This window comes from Nothobranchius furzeri, chromosome 4, assembly GCF_043380555.1.
Source record: "Nothobranchius furzeri strain GRZ-AD chromosome 4, NfurGRZ-RIMD1, whole genome shotgun sequence".
Lineage (NCBI taxonomy): Eukaryota > Metazoa > Chordata > Actinopteri > Cyprinodontiformes > Nothobranchiidae > Nothobranchius > Nothobranchius furzeri.
In genome coordinates, this window is record NC_091744.1 from 74,144,786 (window position 1) to 74,156,999 (window position 12,214).

The 12,214-nt window shown below is 39.5% G+C and overlaps 1 protein-coding gene across 3 annotated transcripts in view; it reads right to left on the bottom strand.

Annotated features, from left to right (window-relative positions):
• banp (BTG3 associated nuclear protein) overlaps window positions 1-12,214 on the bottom strand; it is a 44,027-nt gene that overhangs the window by 22,139 nt on the left and 9,674 nt on the right. For 2 of the 3 annotated variants that reach the window (XM_015964792.3, XM_054733201.2), the window contains 3 exons: window positions 10,948-11,072; window positions 10,711-10,782; window positions 7,439-7,483 (listed from right to left, as the gene is read on the bottom strand). In XM_015964792.3, coding sequence (XP_015820278.1) covers window positions 7,439-7,483; window positions 10,711-10,782; window positions 10,948-11,072 — 242 coding nt within the window. The remainder of the gene's footprint in view (window positions 1-7,438; window positions 7,484-10,710; window positions 10,783-10,947; window positions 11,073-12,214) is intronic. The other variant, XM_015964794.3, reaches the window with a different exon arrangement.

Consider the following 12,214-nt stretch of genomic DNA (forward strand, 5'->3'; position numbering starts at 1 on the left):
GTTAGAACCACTTTTAGCAGCTTGAGTTTTGTCCACAGTAACTTCATCAAATTTGGAAAATAAAAAATTAAAAGCTGGAGGCAAAAAGTATCCCTTTGGTTATTGAACCAAAAAACTGATTAATCATGGAAGACAGGCTTTGGTCACTGAGGTTATATACATTTTGAAAGCTTTAGAAGTCATTTAGAGAAATGAAGCCATCTTACCTGCCAGTACTGCAGCATGGCAAAAAACAAGTAATTCTTAAGTTAAAAGGCATGGCAGCCAGTTTGGAGTTTGCCAAATGACATTGGAGGGACTTGGAGAACAGGGAAAGTGGTTCTCTGGTTTAAGATTACAAAAACTGAACTCCATGAGAAAACCTCCCGGTGCCTTTTACCTAGCTAACATCTTCCTCTGACAAAATACCACAAACAAACATCTGACTATGACATTCCTTTGATAGATGACCCAAGAAAACTAAAAGAAAGACAAACCCTCATAAGAACACTAAATCTAGGGGGAAAAACTTGCACCAGTGTGTGCAACAATACAGAGAGAAGCCAAATCACCTTTCTGAACAAAAGTCACCCAAACAAGACTAAACTGTACATGTGGCTGTAGAAGATGCCCAATTTAAAATAATGCATTTGTTATAAGACAGAACAAAACATATGCCAAACTTCAAATCACAGATCTTCCTCATTTTATCTTATTAATAGAAATTTCAACAAAACACTCTGAAGTTGTGTTTAGACCTAATAATAAAGCAGAGAAACAGCAAACACTATGAGAACAGAAGGTCATTTGAGGGCAGCATTTGGAAGAGGCAAATTACCAGCAGAGGGCACAATCATCCCGTGTTTCTGCATCACACCCAATAACAGGATTTTGTATGACAGAGTGTTTTTGTGCAATTCACAGCTCAGCTGTTGTCTGTTTATAGTCATCAATGGGACAAAATGTGTCTTCCAGACGGTTTGGGTTTCTCGCTTTCCTCTCCCTATTATTTGTTCCCCCTTTCGCCCTCCTCCTCATCAGCCTCTCCTTTCATCTTCCAATCCTCCATTTGGTCTGCATCAGCACAGGGTAAGGTCACAGCACAGACAGAGAAGGACACTAGATAAGAGGCTATGAAAGACAGGGAGAGCAGTAAAAGGCTAGTTATTTTATAGTTTCACGGGGCTGCCTTCTCTTTTCCGCCTACATGAGAGGTTGTTTTATAAGCAGGCAGACATTTTTGGATCTCTTTCAAGTAGATTTGCCTTGACTTTCAGTTGGCACCGTCACACTATGTTCAGAGTTTGATTGCGTCTGTTTCCATGTCAGCCTGTGCCAAACATTTTCAGGAATGTAAGAAAAATCTACTGTGTATGTAAGCAATTAGACAAGCACACAAAGTGAACTGTGAGATGAGTTTCGCATATTCTGCTCTTTGAATACTGTCTTTCAGATGGACACACTTAACCTCTTTTTTCTTGTGAATCTACAGCCTTGTTCAAGCAGACAGCAGGTCATTAAATTGTATATGAAGACTTAATTCTGCATTATAATAAAGCTAAATTGCTTTAAAGAGGGCAGATCATGCTATTTTGAACTTCTGCTAGCAAGGGTAGGCACAAAATATGATAAAATATTACCGTTGGTACAATTGAGATGTTTTATCTTAACCTTTTAGGCGTCAGTTTTTTCAGTAAAATATTAATTTTTATATCACTATTTAAAGAGCTTGTAGTTTAAATCTGGTTAGAGATAGAGGAATATTGTAAATTAGAAAAATCTTCAGTGTGAGCCAAATTTTGTGATAGGAACAAATTCACTCACATAATTTGCATATTATGATGTCATCAGGTGGCTGCCATATTGGATTGCATCACGTTTGCAGATTTTGTTTTTTATGTTTTTGTCTTATTTTCTTAGTGTTGTTATTGTTTGATACATATATACATATTCCTATGTAGACATATATAACTATGTATGTATATATGTAATATTTATTACTTTATTGGTATTTTGTTATGTTTACTGCGTATGAATCAAGAACACTATTTTTGGTGCTTCAGTGTCATGAACACATTTCACTCATCCCTTCTTTGGTTTATTTTGTTTATTATATATATATATAAAATATATATATACAGTATATATATATAATCCTCAATCTCAGGCTTTTCCACAAGCCCCATGCAGAACTGAATGAACGCTTTCATTTCTGGGACAGTTACATTGTACCAGTCATTATATCTGGAGCTAGATTTCAGTTCCTCCCTCTCTAAATACTGGTGAGCATATTGGTTAGTTTCAGTTGTAATGAGGGTCCAGAATTCCTCATCCAAAAAAACTGACAGAAAATCAACGTGTTCTGAATTTGACAGATCCCTGTCTCCACAGTATCCAACTGGCTCATCAAAATGCCTGATCCACTTGGAATACTGTTTTTCTCCCAAACTAACCCAGCCATCATCATTGTTATTGTCACTGAGGCTGTGTTGGGCCACCCCCCTGCTAGCAGTGATTTTTTTCCCCGCGGTTCCTCCCCCTCCTGCTGCATTTCCCGCGGTTTACACCCCCCGGGGCTGAATCGATCACCAGCGGAGTTTTCACCGGCCCATCACTGCCACCACATCTGCTGCTGTGGCTTATTAAATCCAACATTGCTGCTTGTCGCAATTCTGCAACTTTGGTGCTTAAAGGGTTAAGTATGAGTTATCTTCATCAATTTGAATTTGTACCCAGAAATGAGTTTGTTTCAGTGAAACTCCGCCCACTACCACGCCGGAAAAATTAGCCTACAACAGCATCTTAGGCAAGTCAGCTGATATACAGTATATAGTGGCGTAGCAATTAAAAGTGTCACCCTTTCGTCTGGTTTCGCCATGTCCTGACACCGCTTTGACTCCCGGTCATTGGCGGTTTTAAACGGGAGCCCACAGGGGCCTGGGCCCCTATTGAACCGGCCCTGGCCCCTGCTATGGCCCCTGTGCTGAAGAGATCGGATTTTTTTTCCCGCTCTGCCTCGGAGACGGGAACTAATGCGCTGCAGCGTTTCACACGGAGCCTTTAGAGTGCAGCACACTCTGTGGACAGAACTGTTAACCCGGTGGATTTTTGAATAAAAGATTAAAATAGTTTAAATGGGACCCGAAGAAATTCTTGAGGACGACTAACGGAAAAGACGCTAAGAGACGAAGGTAAGCAATACAGTTTATTTTCCTGACATCAGTGTTTTGATCGTAGTCGCGCGTTTCTGTCATTTACTTTTAAGTTCCTAACTGAGTCTATCCACAGTTGATACTGATTTGTTTTTTCCTTTGTAACATTAACTGTAAAATAAAAATGAAGTTGCTGCATTTTAAACCTTAGACATGTTGAGATTGGATCACAGTATTCATTTATCAATGACTTTCTCACAGCACTGACTGGAAGCATCAGTGGCCATGAAAAGAAAAAGGGACATTTTATCCTTTTTTACCGCTGTTAATAAAGAACAGCATAGACAGAGAGAGGATGAAAGTCACGAGGGAGCTGAGAAGCAGGATGAAAGAGAGAAGGAGGAGTTGGTTGGAGAGGAACCAGAGAGGTCAGCGGCTGTCCACCCTGAGAGTGAGGAGGAAGATGTAGGCTGTGAGGGAGAGAGTGAGGAGCAAAAAGAGGGACATCTTCTGTCATGCGCACCGTGTTCACTACCGACAGGTTTGTGGGTGTTGAACAAACCCTCTGTGATTGCAGCTCATATTGTGATTAAAATGCATTTGAGGCATGCTGACTCTGGAACAAAATTTCTGTTGTTTATATTTAATAAATAGATAAAAAAAGAGGACTCTGAATCAACTAATTATGACTTTTATCCTCATGCTAACATTTAACTGACATTTCACCTTGAAACTGTTGCGATTTAACCTTCCCCTCACCCACATCCTAACCTTAACTCAGAATGTCTGTGTAAATTTTCAATTAAGCGTGTTTGAGAGAAGCAACGGAACGCGGAACAAAGCTTTGCATGCGCAAGCTGGTTAAGGTTAGAATTGGGGTGAGGGGAAGGTAAAATAGGTCACAACTCGGTCAAATGTCCGTGTAACCGTGGGCGTCGGATACCGACTCTCTGGGACAGTGCATCCTCTCCTGATGCGCTGGGGCACCCTGAATCGTCATATTTTGACACTTGGTCACACGCGTCATTTTTCGACGCTTAGGATGTGAGAATGTGTTGACTTCCAGCGAAGGCGAGTTTCAGATTCAAGACTAGCTTCGGGGGGGGGAGGGGAAGCAGGGCCTGAAGATGCACAGGAAAATGCATGAACGCTGCCCAAAAATGGTTTGGTGGTGTTTTTCAGGAAAAAATAACAATATCACACGATAAAAAGCTCCAGAAAGGGGATTTTCCATGTGATTAGTGAGTCAAAAATTTGATTCTTCAGAGGATTAACTTGACCTGACATAATTACGGAATGGGTGTGACAAATGTTAAACATTATATTTAATTACACTTAAGAGAAAAGCAGCTTAAAAACCACATAATCTTAAACATCTCAACAAGGGAAGACAAAAATACCAGTAATAGGTTTGAGATATTGGTATTAACTGTTGACAACACAAAAGTGAATCTGAAAACTATTTTTTAAAGACAATGAGATTGATTTGGCACAATTAAAAGAGCAATTACCCAAGCCCATCCCTGGTGGTGGTGGTGGTGGTGTGTGTGTGTGTGGGGGGGAGCAACAGGAGTAGTTATTAAATTTCTCTGATGATGCTGAAAGTTTTAAGCTCCTAAAGCCAGGTTTGGCTTTTCTCCATGAAACGCTACACCTTAATTTGACGTTTTTGTGAGTGATGCTTGAGATCTGAGAACAAGGCCAGATAAATGTCAAATGCCACCCACACAAGTTACTAAGGCCCGACAGAGGAATGCTAGCCAACGTGTGTTTCAGCACCTACTCTCAGTGGAATAAAAACTGCAGATAGACACAAAAAAACACACTGAAATGTAGCGACAGCCAAAGGATCCTTTTCTCAACTTACAAGACTTCTGAAGGCGGTTGAAAACACACGTAGAAAGCTGTTAAAACACAAACCCTGGGAAAGTGACAACAATGTTTTAAAGCAGCGGGTGTGACTGCAGCCAGGATTTGTCCTGGGAGTAAAAAAAACTTAAGGGCTAGTATACGTAGCGTGGTGCAACTAGATGAAGCAGGTGGCCTTTAAAAAACGAGACAGGTGACCGCGACTTCACCACACAGGGACACCACGGCAAAAGGAGGGAGGTGATGAACTACGTTGGCGATATTACACAAACAGCCTCAGCAGCTTTCTGCTGTGTTACAAAAACAGCAGAACTGATCCAAGCCTCTACATAAACAGATAATTCAGATATTTAAGGAGGCATACCAAGATTTTTATTGGCCGTCTCGGGTGGTTGATGGATTTTGTTCCAAGATACACAACAGAAATCCCGATAAGGACATAATGTTTTATCTGTATGCGGTTTGTACCAGATTTGGTTAAAGTGTCTTATCTCTTTTCAACAAACGAAAACGTTGAGTTCATGCTTGCTTGGGCTGAGTTTCATTTTGATGTCACTGCAATCTTTCAGTGTTTAATCAGATTTAAAGGTTGAAATTAAGACTTCCTTGCCCTTCAGTCCATGAGAATATGAGAACAGAGATGCTGCTATTGTTGTATGTTGCTCAGCCTGCAATGTAAGGTTGGAAAAAAAAAAGTCCTACTGGTTAGGTCTGACTTTTAGAAGTGTGGAGCCTAAACAAGCAAAAAGTATAAAGTAAAAAAAAAAAAAAGAAGAAAGAAAAAACATTTTATTGGATAAAGCTCCCAGACACTACCAAGGGAATAGAGCCTTTTGAGCAGATTCCTGGTTCTCATATCCTGGAAAAACTAAAACATAAAAACATAAGAAGCTATATCTGTAAAACGGGTTAAACTCTGAACACATGTGGTTCATGTTGTGACATTAACCACACGGGGCTGCTCTACCTGACCGGAGCTGATGGAAATCATAGGAGGCATTCATGAACTCATGTGAATACTTAGTTCAAATGAGCGCTGGGGCACGAAAATCTAAACCAAACTTTGAAACTTTGGTTGAGATCCTAGAAACAGAGACACTGAGGAATGCTGCCGTCAGACTCGGCGAGCGGGTCATTCCAGGACAACAGCTTGTTCTGCGTGTGTGAGAGGGAGGGGAGCTCCAGGATGTGGGGTGACTACCTCGATCGATTGAAAACACACGCAAAAAAGAACAGCCAATAAAGAAAAGCAAACAACAACCAAACCCCCTCATATAAAGCAGATGCAGTCACACACAGCAAATGTGGACACACAAATACTGCTAATAGCATCTTGAACATTTAGGAGAACTTAACCCTCTCAGGATCTAAATAGGTTTTGATAAAAGGACGAACAACTAAGCCCTTCAGGGGTACTGCTGAGTTAAAAAATGCTCATGAAACACGTATGTGGAGTAAACAGGTAGGTAGGTTTTAACATTGCAAATCTGCAACGCCTGCCTCCAGAGGGTTAATGATGGAGGTCTTGGAAAGGTTGCAAGCTAAATGTGCACAGATCCACTCAGTGGGTGGTTTTTCTCCATTCCAACAAAGGTCAGCCAATTCTCTAAAACATTAACATTATTAGAATCTTTCAAGAACAGAAAATCATAAATTTGCTAACCTTCTCAGAGGGGTGTGCATGCACTAATGACACACAGAGGTGCCACTGCTTCTTATTAAAAGTTAAACATAGATCCAGTTTTATGTGAATTGTTCTGGATTGAGACTGTGCCAACAAAAAAACGCAGCGTGGCTGCAGAATAACATGACCTGAAGGAGAGTCAGGGAATAATCCACCTCCATTTCTAAAATAAAATAAAAAAAGGTCTTTTGGAATTCATTGCCATTAAAAATAAATTGCTGTGTGCTATTTTAGTCAGGACTCCAGCAGGGAATATGTACAGCCTCATTCAAGAAAAAAGACCCTGTACAGCTGTTACATAAAACACCTGTTGAGGCGAAATAACACAAAACAGCCAAGCCAGCAGACGACCAGCAGGAGAAAGGACTTCCTTCCTCCACTCTAGGCAAACAGGATCAAATCATGAACGAGACATTATGGCTGTCTTCAGGCGTCATGCGTGTCCAGCTTAAGGGCTCGTTTGGTTTTGATCGACACCGACTGATCTTAGAGGAAGAACAGAAAAACAGCGCCCACAAATGTAGGGAAAGGAATGATGAACGATATAAAATGCAGCAGGGTGACGCGATTCCTCCGACATCACATATTTATATTACTGGTCAAGATCACTCAACTTCGATTCCCTACCTGCATTTTAATTTTTATCAAAGTTAACCAAAGTCTGGAAGGAGCTATTATCTATTTCATAACTGAAATTTGTAGGAAAAAAGCACATCGTTTTAGCAATCCCACTAATTTTAGACTTCAGACTCACCTGTCCATCCTGACCCACGTGCACCTGGTGAATCTGAAGGTTTCCCTAAAATAAAAAAAGAGACACGTGAGTCTACAGAATGGCAATAAATTATTTGATTGTAATGCCGTGCGATAAATATATATTGATCTAAATCATCAGTCAGTGCAGAGTGAACCTCCTCTGATCACCTGCATGTAAAAAAGCTGATGTCTAGACTAGAGAAGCATCAAAACGCTGGTTTCTGCCAACCCCTGCATGATCAGACAGAGTTTCTGAGCATGCAGATGTTGGCGGTGTTTACGCGGCTCATAACGAGAGGTGAACGACATCCCCTTGTGTTGTCAATGGCTGTATTATATCTGGCTGCAGCAAACAAGAAGAATCTGCTTATGACACCGTAACAATCAAGTCAGCACTGTTTTGTGTACATTTGCTGCTCCGTCTGATTTTTCATATGCTCAGAGAGAGCAGCACAATCTCTGAAGCAGTTAATTTCCTTCTCAAGTACGCTGAAACCAACGTCTTTGATGAAAGGGGCCCGTTTCTAATGAAAGCATGTTCTGTGAGGGGCAGCTGGCAGAAGTGGGGTTTTGTTGCTAAGCTTTGAACTCCAAAAACAAATAATATCTCGGAATAGGAAGGAGACGGGGGAAGAAGAAAAAGAATTTTGGACTCGGCCACAAAGAGCAGGAAAAGCTTTGGAGGTTTTTCTGCCTTCAATTTATTGTGTCTCCCTCTCCTTCAGTTTTGCGTTTCGTCCAAAAGGTCCTTTACCACTACGACTGAAAAGGAAATGAGAAAAGCATTTGGTTAAGGTGTCAATTGCTTCTGCACAAATGTCAAGCCGTCACCCATGTATGACATGTATCATGTTGAGTATTTGATTACATGTAAGAGTGTGTACATAAACTGGCGCCTTGAAATAAATCTCTCTCCCACATCCTTGAAAAATCATTAACAGTGATGCTGATGCAGAAGTTCCTCTTTAACAGTTAGTGTGGTTTGGAGGTAAATTATAATGTTAAATGGCAGGTTGTGTGTATATGGAACGATGTCTTATGGCCTACAATGAGTCACCTGAGCGTTATATGGAAACAGCTCTCTGCATAAGTTGTTATTTATACTGTATAAATAATACTCTACTCCACATAAAAGCTTTTCTTTTTCCGGCTTTCACTAATGTCTTAAACACGGTCCGAAAACACTTGGGTGGAACTTGTTTTATTGTGGTTTTTGAATAGAAAACAGAAACTGACAATGTTGAAAAATGTGAGGTACACCTCGGATATCGCACTCTGCACTCCGACAAGTCATTAGCAAATCTGTGGACTGGCCATTAAAGAAACAAAATGTAGTTTTTACCATTAATCCCTAAATATATCCATTGAAATGTTGTTGAAAATGAATCAAATGATGCTCAGTTGTTGAAAAATATTGGCGGCCTCATAAAATATGACCATAAAAATTGGGTCAAAAATGCATCTAAGTCTCTGGGAGACACGATGTTAGATGCAAAGTTTCCTTCTACGGGAGCCCGTGAGGAAAGAAGTATTTAATGATTTGTAACAAGCAATTACAAAACTTTCACCATTCGTTAACGATGTTGTTTTACACATTTACCTCTTCACTTGTTGCCAGTGTTGACGGTCATTTTGTTGGAGGTTGAACAATCTGATGAAGTACATGATCAAAAATAGCGCACTCAGGGATTTTTGACCGTAATGACCATCCGTTGGTAAGGTCTTACTCAAACACAAAAATACTGCATGCTAGCAATGTATGCACAGCTTCCTATCACCAGGGAAAATACACACTGTCACTTTAAGGAAATTATCTACAATGCTGATCATCATTTTTATACAAAAACACACTTCAAACTGTCCAAATTATCCACTCGTGTTTGCATTTGTCATTCAAATGTTTTGTGTTAGAAGGGAGGAGAGGTTTCATTTGCCAGCGCTGACCTTATCTATGGAGTGCCACAAGGGTCTATTCTTGGCCCTCTCTTCTTTTCCATAAATTTACTGCTACTTGGTAATTTTTCCACTGACGCAAAGTGAGGTTTCACCTATATGCAGATGACTGCCCTGTTTATGTTCTCCTGAAACTTTGATTTACTAACTTTTACCAAAGACAAAACAGAGGTTATTCATTTCGATTCAAATGACAGACCCCTTGCACATCTGATTTGACCTCACTGGCCAGATGTAGGTCTATGTATTTCTCTTCTTCTTTTATGCAAAATTTTATGTAATTGTATAAAGAGTTCCCAAGGAAGAACAGCAGCAACATAAAATTGGAAACTGTGATCCATGTGTTTATAACCTCATGACTGGATACTGTAACTCCTTGCTCACTGGATGGTTCATAAGTCTGCTGCTAGATTTTTTATAGAAAAGAAGAGAGAGAGAGAGAGAATACCAACCCACTGTTAACTGCATCCACTGGTTTCTGGTTTGGTATTGAACTACTTTTAAAATTATTTGCTTTTCAAGTGTTACATGGAAAGGTTCCCACATATTTGTTGGATCTGCGAAGCAAGAAGAAGCCACCTTGCACACTTAGGTCTGCTGATCAGTGCCTGTTGGTTGTTTCTAGGTATAAATGAACCCGAGAAGGGGCCGTGCTTTTTCAGTTGTGGTCCCAAAGTTTGGGGAATGATCTGTCATTAAATTAAATCACTAACAAACTTTAAAAATAGGCTGAAAACACATTTTTACTTGTTAGCTTTTATGCTAATTTCACACTAGCCGCTGCTGTTTTCAGTATTGTGTGTTTTGGCGAATGTATTTTAACTTGCACTTTTAATTATGCAGTATTTTTCCATGTGTACTGTAAAACACTTTGGATATTCCTCATATTATTGAAAAGTGATTTATGAATAAAGCTGATGATGAGAAATCTTAATTTAATCGCCAATGAACGAAATATATTGCTGCACTTCCACAAAATGAAAACTAATTTCCTTCTTTAAAGACAAAGCCAGCAAAAGCATGCTTGCACGACTTTTGTGGATAATTTAAACCATTAAGCAAAACAATGATTGTCAGTGTTACCACACTGTAACTAAATTGCCAACCACTTACAAACTGGCATTCCCAAAAGATGGAAGATATCAGTGATTGAATGCCCTGCCAACCTCTCAAGCATGAATGAGCTGCAACAGTTATTCCCTGTTTGGAAACAAATGTCTCTGAGTGAGGCATTTACTGAGAAATTAAATCCATCGGGAGGGGAAACCGGTCAACTGTGTCTCAACTTCTGTCACACATGCACACACAAACACTTGCCTCACTGTCCTGTGTGATCTGCACCTCCTCCCCTTGGGGCACCTGGGCAATGTGCAGCTGTCCCTGTGGAATCTGAGACGAAGATAAAAAATTACTCAGAATTACAGGCACTGGGGGGAAAATTCATGCCAAATAATAACAGAAATACGAGTCATTTTAGTGACTCGTAGAGCAACATAAAGGTCAAGAAAGCCTGTTTTGTTTACCAGAGAAACAGAAAACTAAAACGTCGCTCACCACCTGAACTTGTCCATCTTCACCAATGCGGTGGAACTGAACCTGCTGATTGGCCAGTGTGTAATGCAAAGTCTGCTGGGTAGCCGTCTCAATGTGTGCAGGTTCCTCGTTCATGTTTTCATCTGCTGGCGAGGACAAGGAGTTCACAAAGAACAACAAAAAAAACAAAAAGGCGATTAAGGAGAAAATAAATCAACGCTGCTCGTGAAAGCAGCCAGTATCCTTCCAGCATGACAAAAGAATCCAGTTTTGTTTACATTAAACTAATCTGCGATAACGCATCACATACACAACTTTACAAAACAAAGCTGTCTTCCATCTGTCACTGACACCGCTGTGTACTGTATTATATAAATAATTCTCCGTACTTCCAATCACCAGATGAAGCAGGAATTGCCAGGTGGCTTTCGGAGGCTAAAGAGTTTGTTTGAACTCTAAGTGATGCAAATTAGTTAGGATTTTTAAAAAGAGGTGCCTTTTCCCTGTTCATTTGACACGTAATTTGATTAAAGACAGAATTGCTGTTTGGTCTTGTGCATGTGTGCTGCATGCTGATGGATGCATCTGAACAAGCATTTGTGCTGTGCGGGTAACACTTTATAATAACTACATCTTATTTAGTCTTAATTACACATGAACACGCATGTAAGTAACTACTAACAAATAATTAATTAACAATGACTCTTACTTAATAAACAATTAAGCAATGCATTAATTAATGCTTTGTTTTTATTAAGTAAGAGTCATTGTTAATTAATTATTTGATAGTAGTTACTTACATGTTTGTTCATGTGTAATTAAGGCTAAATAAGATGTAGTTATTATAAAGTGTTACCAAAAAATGGATTAATAAGAACTCTGTTCATGATTTGTTAATTATGAATAAGCCATAAATAAACAGCTTTTACATGAAACTAGTCATTAGAAGTTAAGCATTAATTAATGTGTTAGTCAGTTGCTTAAAAGAATTTTGTTAATGGTTTGTTACATATGAATAAGAAATGAGTAAACAGCTTTTAAAAGGGACTAATCGTTAAAAATAAAGCATTAATTAATGCATTGGTTAATTGTTTATTAAGTAAGAGTCATTGTTAGTTAATTAATTATTTGTTAGTAGTTACTTACGTTTGTTCATGTGTAATTAAGGCTAAATAAGATGTAGTTATTATAAAGTGTTACCGCTGTGCGCTGTGGGGCGTGCGTGGTCAGAAAAGGAAAGGCCTGACAATCTACCCCAAGTGTTTCCCCCTCACAGGATATTTGGGTT